General features: G+C 45.1%; 1 protein-coding gene across 1 annotated transcript; it reads left to right on the top strand.

The window, feature by feature from the left end:
- The first annotated feature begins 826 nt into the window (after positions 1 to 826).
- Hsd11b1 (hydroxysteroid 11-beta dehydrogenase 1) lies at positions 827 to 26,201 on the top strand. Its single transcript, XM_057770067.1, has 6 exons — positions 827 to 1,075; positions 1,770 to 1,900; positions 2,578 to 2,689; positions 2,799 to 2,984; positions 23,613 to 23,756; positions 25,633 to 26,201. The coding sequence occupies exons 1-6, from the start codon at positions 991 to 993 to the stop codon at positions 25,857 to 25,859; spliced, it is 885 nt and encodes a 294-aa protein (XP_057626050.1). The 5' UTR covers positions 827 to 990; the 3' UTR covers positions 25,860 to 26,201.

Raw genomic sequence — 26,201 nt, 5'->3', positions numbered from 1 at the left:
GGGGGAGCAGGTTGGCCACAGTCAGGGATAGTCTGGGTCTTCTGGGCTAGCCTCCTCTTCCCAGCATCCTCTGTGCCCCTTGCTCCTCCCTAGTATTTGCATAACCCAATTTAACAACCTGCTGTCTTTCTTCCTGTTTTGGCACCCACCGGTGCCTCTTTATTCTCTGTTAAAGTAATAAGGGTACGTTCCGTTGCACTTGCCTAAGAGTCTTGAACTGAGCTTGGGTTTCCCGCCATCTGGGTCTGGCTCAGTTGCAACTTCCCTTTGATGTTGTAATGCCTTTTCATTGAACTCGAGTGTGGCGTTTATATGGCTTGTTTGCTTTAATTTTTTTTTTCTCCTAAGACATGCACATTTTTTTTTCTTGAGCTTATTTTGCTGTTTTGTGCTGTTACTTTTAATTGCTTCTGACTAGGGGTTGGGGCTGAGGGTGAGATTTGGCTTAAGTTTGCCTCTGTTTGGTATTACTCACACACGCCCCCCCCCCCAAAGTCCCACATTCTTAGGAACTCTTAGGTGCATGGCTCTCTCTCTCTCTCTCTCTCTCTCTCTCTCTCTCTCTCTGGCACTTCTCTGTCTCTCTCTCTCTCCTCCCCCCTCTCTCCCTCTCTCTCTCTCAATCTGACAACCCACTCCTGCGAGGCCACTGATGCCGTATGCAGAGGACGTCAGTAGGAGATGCTCAGGATCCCAGCCCTGCGCAGTCATGAGCCTGGCCATCTGGAACTCGCCTCTTACTCAATGAAATGGAGTAAACATTGTCCATTATGAAATCCACCACGCAGGCTGCCAGAGACGAATGGGATCCCACCCAAGGCCAATCGCTGCTCTGACAGGGAAGTTGGCTGGTGCTGCCTGAGACTACTCCAGCCTCCCCCGTCCCTGATGTCACAATTCAGAGGCTGCTGCCTGCCTGGGAAGTTGTAGAAAGCTCTACAGGTTTTCTCTGTGTGTCCTACAGGGCTCCCTGAGCCGGGTCCTTGTGTGATGGCATTCCTGAAGAAATACCTGCTTCCCGTTCTGGCGCTCTTCTTGGGCTACTACTACTCTACAGTAGAAGAGTTCAGACCCGGTGAGTACCAGTGTGTCTCTTTCAGAGGAACAGGCTTAAAACAGAGGGGTGCTGGGATGTTCCTGAGGATCTTCATCCCTAAGTCACTGGGAAGGAGGGAACCCTAATGTGGGTCTGTAACTCTGTGCCCTTCAGCTACAAGCTATGGGCAAGAAGGGGTATAGAGGAGCAAGCCACATAGCAAAGTAGGCCTTGCTTCGCTTGGCACCCAGCTTGGAAAGCAATTTCAGACCTACAGAAGTGAGACCCACAGCTCAACTGTAGATAGCTGTGCTCGTGGAGAGACCGATATCTGAGAGGCCAAAATAAAAAACCAAAAGGGTTATGAAGTTGATGACTAAGCAGAAGGGGCTGAAATCTCTGTGAACACATTTTGCGATGCCTTTTAAAATTCCCTTTCAATTTAGCAAAATTGAAAATCATGCTAAAAGTGTCAAACTCGGGCAGTTTAGCCGAACTCTGACCTTTCTGGCCTTGTCTCTGTGCCGTCTGCACATGGAGGTTTTTCAGAAGAATGGCAGGAAGATTCGGCTCTGGACATCCAGGCCAAACCCTGGAGCGCCTGTGTATGAACAACTCCAAGTGTTGCTTCAGTGGTTGACATTGTGAGGCAAACTGATCTGGGCTCACGGCCTTTCAGTATGGACAGTGAGACAAGGCTTTTGGGGGTACTCACGGCCTTTGTGGTTCCCAGAAATGCTCCAAGGAAAGAAAGTGATTGTCACGGGGGCCAGCAAAGGGATCGGAAGAGAAATGGCCTATCACCTGTCGCAAATGGGAGCCCATGTGGTACTGACCGCGAGGTCAGAGGAAGGTCTCCAGAAGGTAGGCTTTCTGTACCCACATAAGTAAGTGCGCCCTCCTCCCTCATGGCTCATTCTCTGATATACAGGCACAGATACTCACAGCAATATAGGACTGGTGCTTTTAAGCTTACATACACACACGTGTGTGCATTTACACTTGCACGCATGCACACACACACACGCATTCATGCATGTGCGCAGTGATAGCCACAGATTTCTCTGGCTGCATATGTTCACAGTCATACCTGTTCACACACATTGCTCACGGACCTGTACAGATGCATACATTCGGGGACTGAGATTCCTGTACCTGTTCATGCAATTATGTTGTCATGCCCCATAGACTCGCAAACTTGAAAGTTCTAGGTCATACCAACATTCACAAGCCCCACTCTATCTCCATAGAAACCTGCTCCCACGCCCATAACGCATTTTGAAACATCTGTTCATAAACTCTGCAGAGATGAATCATGGACTCAAGCTCTAACCCAACAGTGATTTATCCTTTTAAGATATGTCAGAGAACAATGATCATCTAAGACTATTTAAGAAGCCTTCCCTGAATGCACGCACGCACGCACAGCATCTTATCTAAGTAGCTCTGTGAGCAAACTCTCATGTAAGCCCCAGTTACTCCAAAACTACACATGAAAGCCCACAGCCAAGATGGCCACCATTTCTGCTGTGTCTCTGTAGGTGGTGTCTCGCTGCCTTGAACTCGGAGCAGCCTCTGCCCACTACGTGGCTGGCACCATGGAAGACATGGTGTTTGCAGAGCAGTTTGTCCACAAAGCGGGAAAGCTCATGGGTAAGACTCCCTTTCCCTTTTCCTCCTCTGGTCTTAGAGAGTTTCAGGAACGGGAAAGGAACGAGATGGACCCTGAGTGGTCTCTCTTAACCCCGGCATCTCTCTGCAGGTGGATTGGACATGCTCATTCTCAACCACATCACTTACTCCCCTCTGGGTTTCTTCCACGATGACATCAACACCGTGCGCAAACTCATGGAGATCAACTACATCAGTTACGTGGTCCTGAGTGCTGCAGCCTTGCCCATGCTGAAGCAGAGCAGCGGCAGCATTGCTGTGGTCTCCTCCGTAGCTGGTGAGTGCATGGGGCAAGGGTAGACGCTGAGAACGAAATAACGCCGGGATTACGCTAGGCTCTGTGACAGGCACTGTGATATTATGCAAAAGCCAATAGAACACAAGCAGGGTCACTCATGAGGGACTCAGGGTGCAAACTCTGCGAGGGACATGGATGTTGAAGAAAAGAGACACCGAGGAAAGGAACAAGTGGCACCCAAAGTAAGGATTGGTCAAGGTAGACTGCAAAATCCCTGAGAGGAACGGACAAAAGCAGCAGTCCAGGATGACCAAGGGGCACCTGATGTGTGAGCCATGCCTGGGAGAGGACAGGGACAGGGAGAGCCGCTGGGGCACAGCAGTCCTGTCTCTTCATAAGAGAGACCTGGTCATATTGGATGGGAAAGACTTTGCTTCCATCATAACCAAAAGCCACAGGGTGGTCAGGTCAGTGGAGACAAAACAGAAGTAAGAATAAAACACATTCAGGGCATACGGTAAGCTGGTTAGCTAGGAAAAAACGAACTGAAGACTAACTACGGAGAGGAAAATTGTTCAAGAATAGTGGTTTCCCAACCTCCCTAATCTGCGACCCTTTAATGCCATTCCTCATGTTGTAGTGACCCCCCAACCTGAAATTATTTTGTTGTTAACTTCATAACTGCACTTTCGCTACTGCTATGAACAGCAATGTAAATATTTGATGTGCAGGATATCTGATGCTGTGTGGCACAGGGCTGGAGGTGCTTGTCCAGCATGCACCAGCCTTGGTGTTAGTCCCCAGTACTGTGGGGAGAGGGCTGGGGTATCAGTGTATGCTGAGTACATTCTTCTAAACCTCAATCTGTAGCATTAAAAATGAAATCTAGTCTGAGCTTGGTGACACACGCCTTTAATCCTACCACTTGTGAGGCTGAGGTAGGTCAACTCGGGGACAGCCTGGTCTACAAAAGGAGTTCTAGGCCAGTCTAGTCTGTATAGTAAGACCCTGTCTCAAAAAAAAAAAAAAAAAAAAAAAAAAAAAAAAAAAAAAAAAAGATATTTAAACAGGTTAAGAAATATGTGCAAAGAAATCATCTCGCGGCAAGAGCGCTGTGGCATGGAGGGAGGTCCCCAGTATCTTCCATGGTGGCAGCATCCAACATCACTGAGAGTCTCCAGAGATGACTACATGTTTACTGATTAGTAAAGGTGTGGTTGAAAGGTCAGAACACAGAGATATAAACCAGGCTTATAAATGTAGTTCTTCAGCCTGGCAGTGGTGGCGCATGCCTTTAATCCCAGCACTCGGGAGGCAGAGGCAGGCAGATCTCTTTGAGTTCGAGGCCAGCCTGGTCTAGAAGAGCTAGTTTCAGGACAGGAACCAAAAAGCTACGGAGAAACCCTGTCTCGAAAAATCAAAAAAAAAAAAATGAATAAATGTAGTTCTTCATATATAAAAAACTAATGAACTAGGAGACCATGGGCTGTTAAATAGTTCACAAATGTCAGTTCCCCTTGAAATGAATTAGGTCGTCCATCAGTGTGGTAAAGCAACCTCCTTTCTGGCCCAGGAAAGGCCTGCCTGGTGACTGGATAAAGGGACAGTGTGTCTGTGTGATTGATATGCACCCCTGTGCCTCCAACCAGCACAGACTCAGGCCCCTCCTCGCCCACAGACATGCTGGGCTGGAAGCAAAGGGGAGCTTCCAGATGCATACTGAGTGGGAGGGTGCTGGGCACATCCCCAGCGAGTCCTCTGCACTGGCCAAGGTCACGGTGTGGGTGGCTCTAATGATTCCTGATTCGGGTCATGAATGGAGACATACAGTCCCAGCAAAAGCTGCTTCACCTTTGCCTAGAGAATGTAACCTTTACAATGTATATCATCTAAATGTGCTTGGAAGGAGCAAGGGTCACTGTAGACCCTAAGGGTCTGATGGAATTCTGACAACCTGTGTTTCTGGACATCACAGGCATGTGCAGAGTGACACTTAGTACCTTCCATGGGCTCAAGGAGGTAGAAATAGGGTTGCACAGGGCTCCCTGTGTCTGTCATCTGTGCAGCCCAGAGTTCAGCCTTCTTGCTTTAAATCACATCTCTGAATTTACAAAGTAACTTCTCACCCTCACAGAAGAGCATTATGTTCCGTGGTGTGCATGTGTGTAGTGCCTATGTAATGTACGAGTGCATGCACGCCAGAGGCTGACATCAGGTGCTTTCTCCAATCCCTCCCCACCGTCCTTTTTGGAGGCAGGGTCTCTCACGAGAACCTGGAGCTCACTGATTTGGCGAGACTGGCTGGCCAACAAGCCCCAGGGATCTCCAGTCTCCTCCTCCACAGTGTTGGGGTTTATAAATGTATGCTCGGCTTTTTTCTAATGTTGTGGTGGGGGCCTGCACTCAGGGTCTCATGCTTGAATGGCAAGCATGAGAACTGACGGAGCCATCTCCCCAGCCCTAGTGTCTTCTTCTAAGCCATCAGGGAGTGTGTTTCAAAACTCTGAATCTCACAAACATCTCATTAAAGAGCAAACTGATCCTGAGGTCAGAAGAAAGAATACACTGAGTTAGAGTTGTAATCACTTCCAGTGTGTTTCGTTTTCTCGCTGAGTAACAACACGGAGCAATCAACTTTTTCCTAATGCATTTCTGGGCATTACTTCACACTGTACTTCTTTCTTCAGGCTTGGCTATGTCCTTAGTCCTCTCAGAGATGGCGCTGATGCTTGCACCCACAGCTCAGCGCGTTTTCTGGCCCTACTGAACAAGTTCTTGTCTTTATCACAGACTGTTATGTTAATCAGTCTCCCCTCTCCCCACCATGGTCTCTTAAAACCTAAGTATAGCTCCTATAACTGAGGCCTTAAGCAAATCTAAACTCATTTTCTACTATGAACAGCCTAGGGTAGGCAGCCAAGGCTAGGAGGATAGCCCTGACCCCATGAAGCTATACACCAACCAGCCGAGTCAGTACTACCAATTCTGTTGTGTTATGTTTATCTCCATGTCCAAGAAGGCTTGCTGTTATGTCTGAATTCTAGCTACAGATAATGAAGGACACATTCTGAAACCTGTAAGCCATTGGCCACAGCAGACTGCAGATGAGATCTGGTCAATATTCAACCAAGTATCAGGGTTTCTCCTTCTACAGAAGAACACAAATTTTGCTGAATCACTCCCTCCCACACAACCCATGCCTGGAAACAGATAAGAGCAGAAGAAAATGATCCAAGAATGCCTGTAAATCCCAGCACTCAAGACACTGAGGCAGGAGGATTGGCATGAGTTACAGGCCATTCTTGGTTATGGACTGAAACTTGGTCTCGAAAACAAAAGAAAGGAAGGAAGGAAGGAAGGAAGGAAGGAAGGAAGGAAGGAAGGAAGGAAGGAAATGGAAGGGAAAAGAAAAAGAAAGAGAAAAGAAAGGCTACAAGAAAATGTCTTCCCACACCCATTCTATTATAGTGAAGGCTGCCACATGAGTAAATTCCCACCCCACCATGAGACATAGTGTAGAGTACAGGCAGGAAGGGGGAGGAATGGAAAACGCACACCCAGCTGGTTGTTCTGAAACTGAGAGATATTACCTGAATTTTACTTTTATTTTTTTTATTTTATTTTATTTTATTTTACACGAGGAACTGTATTTTATTTTTTTTATTTTTTTTATTAATTAATTTATTTAATTATTAAAGATTTCTGCCTCTTCCCCGCCACCACCTCCCATTCCCTCCCCCTCCCCCAATCAAGTCTTCCTTCCTCCTCAGCCCAAAGAGCAAGCAGGTTTCTCTGCCCTGTGGGAGGTCCAAGGACCACCCACCTCCATCCAGGTCTATTAAGGTGAGCATCCAAACTACCTGGGCTCCCACAAAGCCATTACGTGCAATAGGATCAAGGACCCATTGCCATTGTTCTTCAGTTCTCAGTAGTCCTCATTGTCCATTATGTTCAGCGAGACCGGTTTTGTCCCATGCTTTTTCAGTCCCCAGCCAGCTGGCCTTGGTGAGTTCCCGATAGAACATCCCCATTGCCTCAGTGTGTGGGTGCACCCCTCGCAGTCCTGAGTTCCTTGCTCATGCTCACTCTCCTTCTGTTCCTCCTTTGGATCGTGAGACTTCAGTCCAGTGCTCCAATGTTGGTCTCTGTCTCTGTCTTCTTTCATCGCCTGATGAAGGTTAATATTCAGGGGGATGCTTATATGTTTTTCTTTGGGTTCACCTTCTTATTTAGCTTCTCTAGAATCACGAATTATAATCTCAATGTCCTTTATTTATGGCTAGAAACCAAATATGAGTGAGTACATCCCATGTTCCTCTTTTTGGGTCTGGCTTACCTCACTCAGGATAGTGTTTTCAATTTCCGTCCATTTGTATGCAAAATTCAAGAAGTCATTGTTTTTTACTGCTGAGTAGTACTCTAATATGTATATATTTCATACTTTCTTCATCCATTCTTCCATTGAAGGACATCTAGGTTGTTTCCAGGTTCTGGCTATTACAAACAATGCTGCTATGAACATAGTTGAGCATATACTTTTGTTGTATGTTTGGGCATCTCTTGGGTATATTCCCAATAGTGGTATTGCTGGGTCGAGAGGTAGGTTGAACCCGACTTTCCTGAGAAACCGCCACACTGCTTTCCAAAGTGGTTGCACAAGTTTGCATTCCCACCAGCAATGGATGAGAGTGCCCCTTTCTCCACAACCTCTCCAGCAGAGGCTATCATTGGTGTTTTTGATTTTAGCCATTCTGACAGGTGTAAGATGGTATCTTAATGTTGTCTTGATTTGCATTTCCCTGATTGCTAAGGAAGTTGAGCACGATCTTAAGTGTCTTTTGGCTTTGAAGAGAACACTAGAAAATATGTGGGAAAAGTCTACTTGCTCTAGAAGGTAAAGCTGATTCCATTTTTGAGTCCCCTGGTTCTATGGGCTCCATAACTATGACCCATTGTGCCAATCACATGCATGGCATAGGAATTGGCATCTCTGTGGCTTATCCAGTCCTCCTTAATGTGTGGTCTCTCTGAGGAGTCAGAGGCAGGTCCATCATCTCTCCCTCCATCCTTTGCTTGGCTCCCTAAATCTATCTACCCCATGTCACGGTCTACCCCATGTCACGGACTACCCCATACCACGGTCTACCCCATGTCACGGTCTACCCCATGTATGTCACGGTCTACCCTGTGTATGTCATGGTCTACCCCATGTATGTCACAGTCTACCCCATGTATGTCACGGTCTACCCCATGTATGTCATGATCTACCCCATGTCACGGTCTACCCTATGTATGTCACAGTCTACCCCATGTCACGGTCTACTCCATGTATGTCACAGTCTACCCCATGTATGTCACGGTCTACCCCATGTATGTCACGGTCTACCCCATGTCACAGTCTACCCCATGTCACAGACAGTCTTTTTTTTTTTAGTTATTTTTACTGAGCTCTACATTTTTCTCTGCTCCCCTCCCTTCTTCTCACCTCCCCTTCTACCCTCTCCCATGGTCCCCGCACTCCCAATTTAATCAGGAGATTTTGTCTTTTTCTACTTCCCATGCAGATTAGATCCATGTATGTCTCTTTTAGGATCCTCTTTGTTGTCTAGGTTCTCTGGGATTGTGATTTGTAGGCTGATTTTCTTTGTTTTATGTCTAAAAACCATTTATAAGTGAGTATATGTGATAATTGTCTTTCTGGGTCACCTCAGTCAATATGTTTTTTTTTCTAGATCCAACCATTTGCCCACAAATTTCAAGATGTCATTATTTTTTCTGCTGTGTAGTACTCCATTGTGTAAATGTACCACATCTTCTTTATCCATTGTTTGGTCAAGGGGCATTTAGGTTGTTTCCAGGTTCTGGTTATGACAAATAATACTGCTATGAACATAGTTGAGCACATGTCCTTATAGTATAATTGAGTATCGTTTTGGTATATACCCAAAAGTGGTATTGATGGGTCTTAAGGTAGGTTGTTTCCTAATTTTCTGAGAAATCACCATACTGATTTCCAAAGTGGCTGTACCAGTTTGCTCTCCCACCAGCAATGCAGGAGTGTTCCCTTTACCCCACCACCTCTCCAGCATAAGTTGTCATCAGTGTTTTTGATCTTGGACATTCTTTCAGGTGTAAGATGGAATCTCAGAGTTGTTTTGATTTGCATTTCTCTGATGGCTAAGGATGTTGAGCATTTCCTTAAGTGTCTTTCAGTCATTTTAGATTTTTCTGTTGAGAGTTCTCTGTTTAGGTCTATACTCCATTTTTTTAAATTGGATTATTTGTTCTTTTGATGACCAATGACCAATGTCTTGAGTTCTTTGTATATTTTGGAGATCAGCCCTCTGTCTGATATGGTGTTGGTGAAGACCTTTTCTACTCTGTAGGCTGCCGTTTTGTCTTGTTGGCTGTGTCCTTTGCTTTATAGAAGCTTCTCAGTTTCAGGAGGTCCCATTCATAGGCAGTCATTTCAGTGCACCAGAGAAATTTAAACAAATCCTCTGTCTTCACTCCATTCTGAAAGGTTACCTTTGGAAGTTGTGTTCTATCTCTCTCTCCTTCCCTCCCTCTCTCCACCTCTTCCCATCCACAATATTCCAATATTACTAACCATAAAACAAAGAATAAGTACCTGAGAAGATATAAATGGACAGATACAAGTTATTCCATATCAAGGAAAACAAAGGAAGAGCTTGAACTGAAACCAGCCATGATAATAAAGACTGGGTTTCTTAGAACAAAATGAAAATACACTGAAAGAACATTGAACCTTGTCAGTGTCCTCTAAACACTTAGCCTTTTTTACAAAGCTCCTTAACTGTTAGTTTTTAAAAGGTTAACTTTTAATATATTTCTGGATGGATAGGTGGATAGATGGGTGGATAGGTTGGTGGATGGATGGATGGATGGATGGATGGAGAGGTGGGTGGGTGGATGGGTGGATGAATGGATGGGTGGATAGGTGGGTGGATGGGTGGGTGGATGGATGGATGGGTGGATAGGTGGGTGGATGGATGGATGGATGGATGGATGGATGATCCTGTCCAAATACATTTGTTCTCTGACTTATTTGATTATCCACAGCGATTTCAGCAGTGTTTTAATTTAGTTATGCAGTACTTCAGGCACACTGTCAAGGTTAAATATTCCCCACATCAGTACATTAGTGAGAATGAAATCACTTGTTGGACTGTAACTTTTGAGTCAGCTGAGAGCTGCCTGTGTGGTCTAAACCAAACTCAAGAATTTAACAGTATAGGAAGGGAAGGACAAAACAGGTTTCTCAACAGCAGGTTTCTCAGCTAGCAGGACTCAGAATCTCCATGATGTTTTTCATAGAGACAAGAATATACAGATGCTAATCTCATGCAGCTCTGCTACTATGGCTTCCAGAAAGGAAGCTGGCTCCTCAGTGTGATACTGTCGCTTGGGATGGTGGTGGGGAGCCAAGGGCGGTGTTAAAGGGTGTGGGTGCCAGAGTAGGAAGTCATTCACCCCTCACCCAACTACTTCTGATTGCTCTAAGAAAATGATCGCACATACCTTTCAATCCAATAAACCCAGAAGTAGTTGTCAAGATGAGTGGAAATATTTATGGTGTATTCTGGAGGCGGAATGTTGTGGGGGTTAGAAAACATGTGTGTAGTAGCTAGAGCATCTGCAGGGCTTGGAAGAATGCCAAAGAGGTCAGAGTGGAACTTGCTGAGGACCTAAAGGCTCCAGGAGTCACTGGAGATGGACTTTAAGGCACTGCACTTGGGCGAGACCTGAAGGACTGAGGCAGTACCCCTTGAATTATGAATCGTGTCTCGTCTGCCACTAAAAGGAGACAGGGAGATCTGAAATCAGAAAATCTCTCTGATGAGAACAGCAACAATGTTTGCAGGTTAAGGACAACATGTTACCCATGGTGACAGCTTCCAGTTTTCCCTTTACAAGGCTGGGTGGCCTGGCGTGGTGACACATTCCTGCAAGCACAGACCTTGGGAGGTGGAGGCAGGGTGTGGACTCTGCTCTGAAACACTGTGAGTTCCAAGGTCAAAAAAATGAAAAGTACTTTGGAGCTGCAGCCCTCAAAGCCACCTCACTGCTGGCCTTGACTTTATTCAACATCACTTCTAGGTGAAAACTTCAACCTTCTCATCAGAGGTGAGGGGTGCGACGGTGCTGCCAGCAAAGACATCTTATTGGAGGCACACAAATAGAACGCTAAGGCTTAAAGACAGAAGATACTGTGCCTAAATTAGACTCAACACAGATGCGTATTTATTTTGTTTAAAATCTGGCTCCTGAATTTCTCAACAAAACGTATGCTGCAAAATAAGACTGTCCTCAAAAAGGGAGCACAGAGGGAAACAAGTAAATGCTGAGATGAATTCCTCATGAAAGATTAAGACTAGAAGGCAAGAGCAACAGGAAAAGCAAAACCATCGACATTTAAAGTTATTTCTATGATAGAAGAGTCATGGTATGCACACAGGGAGAATGAAGGCTGCGTTAAAGCTGCAAACAGAAGTTAGCGGTGGCCTTGAAGCCTCCGCACAATCCCACAATTGCAGGTGCCCTGAAGAGACTGGCAGGGCACCACAGCTCATGGCTGTCCTGACTGTCCAAATGCTCCAAAACAAACTTACTGCTTGCTTTGGCATTTTAAAAATCCTATAAGGGTCACAGGTACTAGTAGGAACCCTAGTACTCAGAAGGCTGAGGCAGGAGGACTATGTGTTTGAGACTCTGGGAAGGACTTTGTGTTTGAGACTCTGGGAAAGACTTTTAAAGTTTGAATTGTTTTATATTGCTACTAACATGAGATCTTGGGGGTGAACAAGAAAGGGAAGGTTATGGTTTAATAGAGATGTTTTTGTGTGTCAAGTTGACCTTGTCTCAAAAAAAAAAAAATCAGAAAACCAAAAATTATGGTTCGAGTCGTAACTCGGCAGAGTGCTTTTCTTCTATTCAGGAAGCCCTGGGTTTCATCCCCAGTACTGCACAATGCAGGTGTGGGCTGCATGCCTGTGAACTTAACCGGAGGATCAGAACTTCAAAGTCAGTCACTCTCTGCCATACAGGGAGTATCAGGCCAGGCCAGCCTAGCCTAGAAACAGAGAGAGAGAGAGAGAGAGAGAGAGAGAGAGAGAGAGAGAGAGAGAGAGAGAGAGGAGTGATAGATTTGCAGTTCTCATCTGAGTGGAATATGTGATAAGTGGAACAATGGTCCACTTAAATGGAACATTTGAGGTCATCTGTATGCATTACCGAACTGCTTTAGAATGACAGAAGACTGGGCATTTAAAATAGAAAAGAATAGAGCCCAACGATGAACAATAACATAACAAAAAAATGGATCCTAGTCTATTACATGCCACAGAAAACAATGAGTTCATGATTGCATAATCACAAGAATAAACAAATGGAGAGAGGAGGCGTCTCCCCCACATAATGGAAGGCCAAATGATAAACACAAAAAGCAAGAAGGGCCTGGAGAATCTCCAGTTAGCAACCATTACAGTAATCATTCATCGAGGACACATTAATGAATGTTAAAACCAGAGGGCGAAGGTTTGATAACAAACAGAATTTGCATTAGTCTCAAAGTGCTACCAACTTACAACAAAAACAATGAAGTCAATTGTCCAAAGAACTTGAAAAGTTACTTCCCCAAAGAAGATATTTCAAATGTCCAATAGAAGCATGCAAAGGTATTCAACATCTCTAATCACTAGTGAAACCCCAAGTATAAGGAGGCACCAGCCCATACTCATTAGCGTGTTGCTCTCACGACAGGCAAGGAGGCAGAACGGCAGAAAGAAAAAGGAGGGGAAGCAGAAGAAAAAGATGAGGGAAGAGAAATGCGGAAAAATTGGAAACTCTGTTAGTCGTGGAGATGTAAAATGGTACAGCTGTGTGGAGGGAAAAAACACAGCCACTCCTCAAAACATTTGGAAATAGCATTGCCACGCAATCCAGCGGCTCTCCTTGTGGGTAGATACCCAGGGTTAGCATCGGTCTTAGAGCGAGATTTGAAAACAGCTAAAATGCAGGAGCAGCCCAAGCATCCACAAACCGATGAGAGCATGACGAAACGGTAATGGTGTGCGGTCCTAACCTGGAGGAAATCCTGACATACACAGTAAGGCAGCTACAAAATAAGAAATCAGGTACTGAAAATAGAGCATTGTCAGCCAGCCTTAGGAGAGGAGAAAACAGAGTTATTGTTTAATGGGTGCAAAGTTCAGTTTCAGCATAAACAGTTCTGGAGTTGATAGTGAAGCTATTGCACAACAGAAATGTGCCCTGATGCCACTGAACAGTGTGTTTAAGGATAGTCAATACACTTTCGGAAAAAACCCACTTAACATAATTACTGATTGCAAGGGGAAAGAGCAATTCTATGCTAGAGATACCTCAGTGTTCCTCTTGAGTCCAATGACTCCTGCTTAACGTCACCAGCCACAGAATGGACCAGAACCACGAAGAAATCTGGTGGGATGGGATGTGAAGAACATAGAATTACTCCTGAGTCTGTCAGAACTGCATAGTTCAAATCAAATCACTGCCAGAATATTTGACAAATCCAAATGACAGGACAATCACCGGAACTGTGGTGGCATATGTCCAATGTCCAGCTCCCCAGAAAGGAGAAAAATTTAACAACCTGATTGGTAGCATTTCTATATTGTCAAATAGTCCCATGATTGCCATAGCCTGACATCACCTTGCTTGCAAAATTTGTAAACATTGAGCCGTAAGTTCTTGTTACCTGGCAGAAGCCAGGCACAGAATATTGGCTGGTACAGGATAAGTACCATGAACTTCAAAGGACACTGAAGAATTGTTTCAAATAGAAGTGGACTGAGAAGTCCCAGCATGCAATAGAACTTGTGTTTTTTGGGATGTTTTTGCTATGAAGGATATGGTGGAATCAAGCCTTGGCACCCCATGGGGGTCTGTGGACTATATACCAAGAACCCATTGCATTCCTGAAATGGGTTGGATGGCGACCCCTGGAAAGACATCCATATCCTAACTCTATGAACCTATGGATATGACCTTATTTAGAAGGATCTCTGCAGGTTTAATTGGATGAAGGCTCTTGAGCTGGAATGACCCTGAATAACCCACGTGAGCACTTAATCCAATCAGAACCACCCCATAAGAGACAGGAGACAAAAGGAAAGAGGGGCCACATAAAGACACACCCTCAGAGACTAGAGCAGAGGCTCCACCAGCAATATTGACGTCCAGGGAGGATTCTCTCTTGGAGCTTTTGAAGGGATCATGGTTTTTCCAACTCATTAATTTCACACGTCTCCAATTCACAACTGTGAGAATAAATATTTGCTATCTTAAGCTACCTGCTCCATCACTAGTTCTTACAGAAGCCCTGAGAACTGAGTGAATGACTTCCTTCAGTTTTATGCTCATATTGTGAACAAGTAGGAAGGCATGAACACTGGCATATTCAAGGTGGTAGAACATGGGGTCAGCACTGACCTCTGTTGTCATGGAAGCCATATGTGACAGTACATGCCTGTCATCCTAGCAGTTGGAAGAAGGGGAATCAGGAGTTCAAGAGGTCACCCCTAATACAGAATAGTCTGAGGCCAATGTGAGCTGTATGAGACCCTGTCTAAGGCCAGTGTGAACTGTATGACCCTGTCTAAAGGAGGCTCAGGGGAAAGAAATCCCTTTTGTGTACAGTGTTTCAACTTTACGAAAAGTTGGACATTATTTTAAAAGAAAAAGGTATTCTCCATCCTAGGAACCCAGTAAGATGTAGGAAGTGTGGGAGTGGAGTCTTTGGGGGTTTACTTTAGGGCTTTTTGGTGAAGTCTCTGGAAAACACTCCCATCCATCCCCAGTGGTTCCCAGGCGAACTTCAGTCTGACCTCTCCAGTCTTCCAGAACCAGCTGCCTTGCTGGATTTTCAGATGACTTCAATTTCAAGGGCAAATTTTTAACTGCTGTAGCTGAATGCTCAGAAAGAAAAAGTTATAATGAATTAAAATACTTCATTCCTGCCCTTCTTCAGACTTTAAGAGGAACCCAGGCAAATTAATCACAATCACTTGCTCAGCCACTGGTGGAGCAAGCTCTTGCTTGATGTCGACCGTGTTTCCACGGCCTGAGCGAGAAATCTGCCTAGACCCTGCACTCCAAGCTCCCCTTTGACCTCTGGTGTTCAGCTAACAAGCCTGTGTGCACAGCTGCAGAGCCTGTCTGCCAGCTCACTCTGACTGTTCTGCAGTTACTGGAACCTAGTGTTTGGGGGACAGATCTAATCACGGGCATTCTGTCCCATTTACATCTGCCCTCAGACATGGCAGGCTCCTTGTCCTATATTTTGCTTCATAAAATATGGTCACCACAGCTCTCTTTGTGTCTAAATCTTCCTGGAAAAGAATCCACTGCATGTGTGTGTAGGTGTGCGTGTGTGTGTTCTGCTGAGGTTTTTTTGCTTTGTTTTGTTTTGTCGGTTTTGGGGTTTTTTTTTTTTGTTTTGTTTTGCTTTGTTTTTCAAGACAGGGTTTCTTTATATAACAGCCCTGACTGTCCTGGAACTTGCTTTGTAGACCAGGCTGGCCTCATACTCACAGAGATTTGCTTGACTCTGCCTCCCCAGTGCTGGGATTAAAGACATGCGCCACCACCCACCAACCGACCAACCTGCTTATTCTGTTGTTTTGTCAACCAAAACTTGACCTTGAGCAAACTGCTCAAAGTCTCCTCAGACCCTCACTTATTGCTGCCTGGAGGACCAGTTTCCAGCAGTACAGGGCTCAAAAGGAAACCATGGAGTTGACCAATACTAGACTTTTTTTTTTTTTTTGGTTTTTCGAGACAGGGTTTCTCTAGCTTTTGGAGCCTGTCCTGGAACTCCCTTTGTAGCCCAGGCTGGCCTCGAACTCCCAGAGATCCGCCTGCCTCTGCCTCCCGAGTGCTGGGATTAAAGGCGTGCGCCACCACCGCCTGGCAATACTAGACTTTTTTATCTGAGGGAAAAAGACATTCACACACTCACTTGATGTTTTCCTTCTTTATTCTCTATTCTTCTCTGTTCTTTTTTGTGTTCTTTCTACTGTATACTTTTTTCCTACAACTTATATACCCCAACAAAGTTTTTTGGGCAATATAGGAATTATAATATGGTTACATTCTGTTTTTCAAGTGAATGATTACAATGATTTAAAAATAGCTGCATGTTTTCCATATCCCTTACATGATTAAACATTTTACGTATTACAGGTGAAAAACAAATTATCCCAAGAACCCGCATATATTCATACCCAAGAAACTTGTTATAGATTAACTGTGTGGGCAACAAAGTATTCTTCTCAGTTAGGTCTTTTACTGGCAGGCTACATTTTGCAGTTACAAACAAAAGGCCAGTTACTTTATTACTTATCTTGAAAGGTAATCTTATAAGGAATCTTCAAGGAATCACAAACCTAAGCTTTCATACATAAAAAAAGAACCAGTTAGCTCTACTTTAAATCTTTAGGGTAAGTACCCACTCACCAATAGTCTTTTATATCAGGAGACTGAGAACAAAAATGGGTACAAGGAATTAATCACCTTTGGCTATCAACCAGTCCTAGCAAGAAAAGTGCATCAAATAGTAAAAATTGGACCATTTTGTTCTTGTTTCCTGACCTTGAAGAGATCTGCATTCAACTATGTGTCCTTCTGAAACTTTAAATTATCCTTTTGGATTTTTTTTACCTCAAAACTATTTGATAAAAACATACTAGTCTAACTTTAAGTTATTTTTAAAGCTTTGTTTCAGCTGTTATGCACTCTGAAACCTGTGATCACATCTCCTAACATTAAGGTTAAAAGAAATTAAACCAGCTGGGCTACCGGGACTCAGTTATTTTTCTTAATCATTAACCTAAGCCACAGTCTGTACAGCTCCTCAGTAGAAACCCATGTGTCCTAGCTGTGTGACATGTCCTTGTGTTTGTTTTTTATCACCAAAACTCTATTTAAACTAATATGATTTATAATCAATTATACAGTAGAACATAAGAATAAATCTTCTTCATCGTAATCTGCAGGTAGACGCACCCAGGGGAATCTCCCCACACCCATTCACACCCTGCCAGATATCAGAGAAAGATGGCAGCGACAGACATGCTGGGCTCTGTGGTCTCAGGGCCTTGCCTGTCTGAGACTGTCGGGTTTCCTCTCAGTGGGCGGACACCTTGAACTGCAGTTGCTACCTGCTGCCCCTCTGGCAGGGCCCCCAGCACTCACTGTGACCCTGTCCCAAGCCTCTGAGAATGAGCTCTCTTCACATATCACCTCCTTTAATGAGGTTCTGGTTCTGGCAAGGTTCTGTTTGGCAGTTAGACAAGAATCTTCTATGGGGTGTCATTGGGAACGATGTCACCCTTCCCTCTGCTGCTGCGCAACCCCGTTCTGTGGGAACCTGTCCTTCCCGGAACATGAGTGGCCTGGTGACTCTGATGTGATAGAGCCCTTTCTCTGGCGGCTCCGTGTCTCACGAATAGTCTCACCTGGCTAGTAAAATGTCGAGACCTATGTAACTTAACTTCAGCAATTGTCTTTCCCACAAGATGCTAAATGGTTTATGTGAGGAAACCTCCCCATCTGCATCTAGTAAAATATATTAAGACATTTCCAAAAGCTAGGAAGGGCAAAACTCCTTGGAAAATCCAGATTCTTTTCATTTTCTTTTGGGACAGGGTCCTGTGTAACCCAGGGTACCCTCCCACTTGCTGTGTAGCTGAGGAGCCTGGTCTCCTGAGTGCGGGGTTCTTGCATGGATGCCACCGTAGATGGTTTATGTGGTGTATTACCTGGGATAGGAAATAATCGTGAATTAAATGCCCTATGTGGCGAATGTGCTGGGGGCGGGGAGGCTGTCTTTTCTTTTTCCTGCTTTTGTGATCGGCCCCAGCTTTTCTTTTATGAGCCTCTGGCTCACAACTGTTAACCACAATTCCTAAGTCAACAGTCTCTGGGGGGAAAAACAAAACAAAACTGAAAGCTCTGAAAAATCAAGGGTTTCCTCTCTGCAATTAAGCTGACCTGAAGTGAGACCTACTTATCTGTGTCTAAGTGTGGCAATAATAGCATTGGCTCCCCCAGGTACCTCCAGCTCCTCCAGGCCGTGGCAGGCAGAGGAGGGCAGGGTATGCACCCTTGTCACCTCCTCAAATCCAGACACTTTTTCCTGATTGTCATAGTACACCAGGCCTAAGAGTTTTAGCTGTGTGCTTGGTCCCCGAGCATTTTAGGTGCATACTTGGTCTTCGGTGTGGAAGCTGCCTGAGGTTTACTGCTGTTTCTGTGCTCAGAGCTACCCTGCTCCTTCCTCCTCCATTGCCTTCTCTGTTCCTCACTTCACCAAAGACTCGAAAGTTGCCTCCTCCAGGTGGAGTTTCCTGGTAGTCTGGTCCTGAAGACTCCTTTAGATTTAGAGCACATTGGCCCATAACAAACCTGTCTGAGCTTGAAAGAGACTTAACGCCGGGCAGTGGTGGTGCACGCCTTTAATCCCAGCACTCGGGAGGCAGAGGCAAGCGGATCTCTGGGAGTTTGAGGCCAGTCTGGTCTACGAGACAGGCACCAAAGCTACAGAGAAACCCTGTCTCAAAAAAAAAAAAAAAGAAAGCGACTTGACGACTGGGAACTCTCTGCAGATATGCCCCCACCCCACCCCCGATCTCCCTCATGATTTCTTTCATAGTCCTAGGCCAGCCCAGCTTCCACAGACTTACGCAACCATAGCTATCCTGCCCCCATCTCCACCCTCAGAACGCACCACAACTATGGTTCATAAACAAACTTCACTTCCTACAGAATGTCCAACACCACCCTCCCTCCAGAGCACTCAAGAACCAGGGGAACTGAAGGCTTGAGCCCTGGGGTTAACTGGCTCCAGCCTGATCCATGTATGCGTAGACTTGAGTTTGAGAACTGTTTATTTTAGCAGAGATCAAAGGTGAGCTGTGAAACCCGAAAGGCAGAATGCATTTATAATAGATGTCAGTAACAGGTGAAGCCACAGTAGACACAGCAAAGGGGAACCCCATGCAAGCTTTTTGTCATGTGGCTAATAAATGTTCTGCAATTTTCACCAAATCTTGAACCTTGCTTAATATTTTTTTCTATATTTAAAGGCACCTTATAAACCAGATGGGATGGTTAGTGTTGGGTGTTATCTTGATACAATCTAGAATTACCTGGGAGATGAGCGTGTCTGTGCGGGATTGATCATATTGATATGGACTGTGGGTGGGAAATTTCCTAGCAGGACTAGTATTGTGGGCTGCACAGTTGAGCGCCAGCATGCCTGTGTTCTTCTGTCTCTGATTCTTGACTCCGGATTCAATGTGACTGGCTGCCTCAAGTTCCTGTCACACTTCCTAACATGAGAGACTGTAATCTGAACTGAGAGCCAGAACACACCCCTGCTCCTTTGCGTGGCTTCTGTCAGTTTCATCGCAGCGACAGAAGAACAAAACAAGATCCCGTATGTGACGCTGTGACTCCTTCAGGGAAACCTGTGCCGCTTCTGACTCCTTCCCTGCCTCTCTCCTTTCTCCTCTCCCTCTCTTTTCTCACTTCCTTCCTTTTCTCCTGCAAACCACTTAGGATGCAACTCTGGGCATGTGGATATAACCTACAGCTTGTTAAAAGATGGGGCATGAGATGGAGGGAGTTTCATGAACAAACCAAAAACAGGCCCTGCATGGCTTCTTATTTCTATAGCTCAATCGTTAACACCCAGGAATAAACACATCAGTTGCCACAGTCTGTATCCTCATTACATCTAAGGAAGGTATAGTAGGTGACAAGAGACTGTCCCCAGAAGAAATGTCCCCTGGAAACCTGTGAGCATAAACTTATCTGAGCAAGGGTCCTCAAAAATATAACTCAGATATCCAGATGAAATCATCTCAGATTCTCTGAGTGAGCCTAACTCCAATATCAAGAGGTCTTGTAGAGACATAAAAGAGTTAGGGATAGGAATACAATGTGCACAAGGAAAGTGAAAAAGCCAGGATCAAGGTATCTATGTGAGGGGCTGGAGTCCACACCTGGGCTTTGGTCAATGAGCTGTTACAGGATTATACCATCAGTTTTCAAAGCCCTGGGGGTGTGGAACGACCCTTTCACAGGGGTAGCACATCAGATATTTGCATTATGATTCATATCAGTAGCAAAATTACAGCCACGAAGTAGCAACAAAATAATGTTGTTTGGGGTTACCCCAGCATGAGGAACTGGGTTCAAGGGTTGCAGCATTAGGAAGGTTGAGACCCACTGTGACCATATCGTGCTTGTGGTAACTGATTTGTTATGGTGCCCTAGGAAGCAAATCTACAGGGCCAAGAGTGACCAGCCTGTGTGTGTGACTTCGCCTGTCAGTCTGAAAGTGAAAATAATACTGGCGGTCATAAAGTTTGTCTGTTTGGGACTTGAACATCAGACCAAAGAAAACTTCCCCAACACAGAGGGTTTGGAACTGTTTTTGGCACATGATTCCTGGAAAATGTGGATATAAAGAACAGGGGCCCAGTAATGGCAATCATAATAAAACCATAATAATCATAATAATAAAAGAAAAATAAAGGCAACAGTACAGGGAACATCAGAGTGTAAGAGTGACCCATGAAAAACAGATCTGAGTCTTTTTTAGTTTCGCTGCCCTTTCAACTTTGAATAATTATTCAGCCTTTGAACTTTAGAATGAGATATACAAAATTAAAAAAAAAAAGTTAGCAACTATTTAACCTCAGCCCCTGCAGCTGCTGTGCTCCACACCTCTGCCACCTGCAATAGTGGCCCTTGCTAACTCACCCTTTTTCATACCTGAACAGTGGCTCTCTGTCCTAGCCTTACATAACTTGGTTTTTTAGCTCAAAACCAAGTGGCCGTAATTAGAATCGTCTGTCATTTATTTCACTTTCTTGAAAGGGGCCATGGCATGAGTTTAAGCCGGTGTGCACATTGTCTGTGGCTGGACCGCCCTTTAAGACTAGGAGAGGGGTCTATCTGAAGAACGTGCACACAGAAGGGCAGGGTGGTCGTCTCCAGCACCAGGCAGCTTTCCAAGGTTTGCGACCGTCCTCCTGCCCTTCCTTTCACCAAGTGCACCTGCTTTCCCGAATTAAGTGTCTCTTGAGATGGAAAACTCCTGCTTCTCTTTACTGGGTTATCTTACTTTCCACATATACTCTCTAATGTGGTTTGCATTAATTTATGACGGTGGCATTTTTCCACTCCTCTGAGTAATAAGCTATTTGTCCCTACATGATATTCTAAATAGCTCATACATTTCTTGGTGATTTGAATACTAATTCTGTTGACGACAACAGCATTCTCTGAGTGCCTTCTCAGAGTCACAGTCTATGCTAAGCATATTACGTGGCTATTTCAGCTTTATGATGGTATTATTCACAAACTGTAGCTAGGAAATGCCACGCTTGGGATTTATATCCATGCTACCTGTTCCCTAAAGTTCACATTTTAATCAAAAACTATTCCTATAAATATTTTGGATCTAATTTTGGCCTAAACATTAACTGAAATTATTGACGGAATTGGAGTTCCAATGTAGGGCAGGCTTCACAGATGACCCAGTTCAAGCTGTGTCCCATGATCCTCGAGGCTCTGCTTGCCTCCCCGTATGGTTTCCCACTCAGCTGCAGCAATTCTAGCCCCATATGAACACTCAAAGTGTCCATCAGGAGAGAAAGAGGACCCCTACTCTCAGAAGCTTCCAGGAGGGAAAAGAACTTTCTGAGCCGCTCAACAAAAAGTTCCTTGTCTCATTGGTCCAAACTGGGTCACATGCCCATTCCTGTAGCAGTCCTGGATAAAGGGGTGGAGCCTCAGCGATGTCATTTTCCTTCTCTCATGTGGTCTATCCATAACAAGGTTTGAGTCCAGCTCTCAAGTGCTGAAAGTTAAAAACAACGGTGGGCTAAGCAAATGAGAAAGTTAAGTCAGGGCTGTCTGCTGGTGGTACAGAGCTGGTGAGGCCGCTCCAGGCCACCGTGTCTCCCCTGTGACTCAGCGCGGCCTTCTTCAACGTGTGCCAGATACCTCACGGTTCAAGGAGCCATGGCTATCACAGCCACCTTCAGACACCTAAGAAGACAGAATGGAAGGCAGAGGCTTCCTTCTGCCCCTGTGTGGAGCTGAGCCGCTCAGCAATAACTGGCTGAGAGGACTGTGAGGCACCCAGTTTACTCTGGATAACTGTGTGCCCACGATAGGAACTGGGTTCCGCTGCTATGAAAGAGGCGTACTGAGAGATCAGCAGCATCCCGGTTGGTAGAAACATGCATTTGTTAGAGGGTCTAGGACAGTCAGTGAAGCAAAATGTCTGCCTGCTGTCACTCAGGGCTAGCTTCTGCTGGCTGCTGTCACTCAGGGTTAGTGGTTTTGCTGGTTGCATGTCACATTCTCTCAGACGTCTATGATTGTTATAATTTTAGAAGGAAAAATGAGTACTTCTTGGAGACACATCACATAATCCTGGGTCTCTGTACTATATCACTTTCTCTGGATTGCTGATTGTTCACAGTGATGTAGATACCAAGTGGCCAGATATAGTTCAGCCGGGTTAACTGCTCACTAAGCAGAACAGTTAACCAACCCTCTTTGGAGGAATGAGACAATTCCAGAGGACTCTGTGATGCGTTGCTCAGTTTCCAGAATACAAGGAAAAAGTGCTACACGTTCAAGAGAAGGGAAGCTGTCCGCAAAAATGGACCCTGAATTGGCTCCGCCTCCAGAACTAGCAGACAAGGATCTCATAGTCTGTCTATCAGTGTTCAGAAGTACACACATTCTCAGTTCACGTCTGTTCTACCCACAGAGCGTGTGAGAAGCTCACCCTATTATATCTATGTTCGCCTCAGAAGACCAGAACAGGTCTTGACTGATATGATGGAAGCTCAGGTTTTGTGTAAAACTGAAACACAGGTGTTTCATCCCCACACGCAGAGAGAAAATAGCCACTGAGCTGGTCCGCCAGGATGAGCACTGGAGACAGCAGCTGTAAGAACATATGGCTGTCTTGAAGCCCAGCTCGCTGCCTCTCATTGCTTAGCATCTCTTTCCAGTGACATCTGTTTTGCAGCTCACCCTGTATGCTATTGGTCCTGCCTCAGTTACCGCTCTATTGTGGGTGAAGAGACACCGTGATTAAGGCAACTCTCAAAATAAATTAATTAATTAAATTAAAAAGCATTGAATTGGGAGCTTGCTCACAGTTTCAGATGGTTAGCCCATTATCATCATGGTGGTGCTGGAGAAGCAGCTGAGAGTTTTAATTCTGAGGATCGGATGGGGTGGTGTGCAGTGGGTCCGGTGTGGGCTTCTGAAACCTCAAAGCCCACCCCCTTCAACAACACTGCTCCAACAAGGCCACACCTCCTAAACTTTTCAAGCATTTCACCAACTGGGGACTGAGCCTATGGGGAGGGGGCATTCTCACTCAAACCACCACACCTCCCTTCAGAAATGTAATGCCATGGGATAATTTAGGGTCTAGTGAGAAACTGAGACTCAGTGGGCAAGGAAGGAGACCCCTCAGGGGTTGCCAGCCCCCCCCCAAGTCAAGCCCTGCTCTGTCTGAGGACAAACTGGATCCTTATTAACAAATTTCTTTCTCTTGCCATTTAGGGAAAATGGCCCAGCCTTTGGTTGCTCCCTATTCGGCAAGCAAGTTTGCTCTGGATGGGTTTTTTTCTACCATCAGACAAGAATACTCACTAGCCAAGGTCAACGTGTCCATCACTCTCTGTGTCCTTGGCCTCATAGACACAGGTAAGGAAAGAAACAATGGCCTTAAATTGGTCCGTCAGCTTTACCATGTAGAAAAAGGGTTTTGTCCTTCTCAGAAGTACATTAGAATGCATTAGAGACCACAACTAGAAGCATCAAGCCCATCATTTAATGAAGCACTTTGGTCACTGGTGGAGTCTAGTCCATTTGACCCTCCTTCTATTCTGAACATCATACTCAGTATATTCTACCCTGAGCTCCTTATGCATGCACGAACTCCCCATGGTCATTGTCAATAAATAGAAGATACTAAACACCTGTGTCCTTTTCTTACTGGACTCAGCAGTAAGGAGACATAAGTTCATGAGCCCCACAATGTGATACACTGAGAGACACTCCTTAGAAACAACAATTAGTACTCATCAAAGAATCAAGGCCATGAAAAACAAAAAAGAAAGGAAGGAAGGAAGAAAGAGAGAGAGAGAGAGAGAGAGAGAGAGAATGTAATTGGAAGGCTGCGGGCTGCGTTCCTGCCTCCCGGCTCCCGGCCGCCTGGCTAGCTTATGCCCTGAAATAACAACACACAAACTGTATTCTTTTAAACACTGCCTGGCCCATTATATCTAGCCTCTTCTTGGCTAACTCTCGCATCTCGACTAGCCCATTTCTAATAATCTGTGTAGCATCACGAGGTTTGGCTTACCGGGAAGATTCTAGCCTACATCCATCTTGGGCTGGAGCTTCATCGCATCTGCCTTGGAGAGGAGAAGCATGATGTCTGCCTAACTTCCCTTCTTCCCAGCATTCTGTTCTGTTTATTCCACCCACCTATGTTCTAACCTATCAGGCCAAGCAGTTTCTTTATTAATTAACCAATAAAAGCAACAGATTGATATATGACACTCCCACATCGAGAGAGAGAGAGAGAGAGAGAGAGAGAGAGAGAGAGAGAGAGAGAGAAAGAACCTTCACAGACTAAGAAAAAAATGGAGAAATTAGTACTGAGTGTGCTCCTGGACACAATCCCAGAGCATAAAGGGGAAACTAGTTTAAAAAAAAAAAAAGCCAGTGACATTGTGCTGAATCTACTAGATCTACAGTACTCATTTCTGGTCATTACACAGGGCTATGCGTGATATTCAGAAAAGGTGAGGTTCCTACAGGAACAGTGAGTTCGATATTTACACATTTATCTAGAACATACATCTAGGGCTGTGAGAAATGTCTGCTTCAGGAGTGATGGATGATCTGGGCTGTAGCTCCTTTGTTAGAGTGCTTGCCTAGTACTCGTGTGGCCTGGGTGTGATTCCTAGTCCCACATCACTGCGTGTGGTGGAACACACCTGTAATCCTGGCACTCAGGAGGTAGATCCAGGAGGTCAGAGTCATTCTCAACTATATATTGAGTTTGAGGTTAGCCTGGACTACACGAGACCTTGTCAGCAAAAAAAAAAAAAAGGACTAAGTAGTGAGGACAGAACAGAACTGGAGGAAAGGTGTGCCTGAAGGGCATGACCACGGAGGAAGACAGAATAATTCCTGCCAGCTCCTTCTCTGCAGAGCCAAAGCTTGGTTCCGCTCTTCCCGTCTGGACAGCAGAGGGTCACATTCTCATCACATTCTCCTTTGCCATCTACATTCTACACCAGCTCCTTCATCTCACTCCGCACCCCCCATGTTAGTGTGTCACCTCAACCAAAGCACCCAGAGAAGAGCATCTGGACCTCCAAGCTGTCATCTCCACTGCCCCACAGACCCTTTGCCCACACTTGGCATATCCAGTTGACCAAGTGTCCCCCAGAGGGCCTGTAGGGCTCAGACATGGGCACACGGTACCTAACAGTTAGGGGTCAAGGAGTCTCCGTCACTTAAGCTCTGCTAACCCTGAATAACTCCAGTCTTTTCTGTGGTTCCACAGAAACAGCCATGAAGGCAACCTCTGGTGTGTTCTTGGCTGAAGCCGCCCCCAAGGAGGAATGTGCTCTGGAGATCATCAAGGGAACGGCTCTGCGGAAAGACGAAGTATACTACCACAAGTCGAGCTGGGTCTCTCTCCTGCTAAAAAACCCAGGAAGGAGGATCATGGAATATTTGTCAGTAAGGGATTATAACTTGGAGAAATTTTTAAAAACTAGGAACTCCTGAAGCCTAGTGAGAGGCCTTGGAACAGTCCTGCCTGATATCCCTGGAGATACAAAAATCATGGGGCACCCATCACCATGAGAAGTCCCTTTCACACTTGCACAGTAAAAAAAAGAAATAATTATAATAAATGTCACGAACCACTTTGGAGCCGGCAGTCGTGAACCTGATAGTAAGCACGGATGTAACTACAAGGTAGTTATATCAACTTTACCTCATGTAGAATGATATAATTGTGCCTAATATCACATTAAATATAATAAAGGTAATGTCTACTTTATAAATGTAAAACTGGTAACTATAAATTGAGTTTGCTCAACATGCTTCCTTTAAAACTATAATCTA

Source organism: Chionomys nivalis, chromosome 5, assembly GCF_950005125.1.
Source record: "Chionomys nivalis chromosome 5, mChiNiv1.1, whole genome shotgun sequence".
NCBI classification, from domain to species: Eukaryota; Metazoa; Chordata; class Mammalia; order Rodentia; family Cricetidae; genus Chionomys; species Chionomys nivalis.
This window is presented reverse-complemented; position numbering and strand designations above follow the sequence as displayed.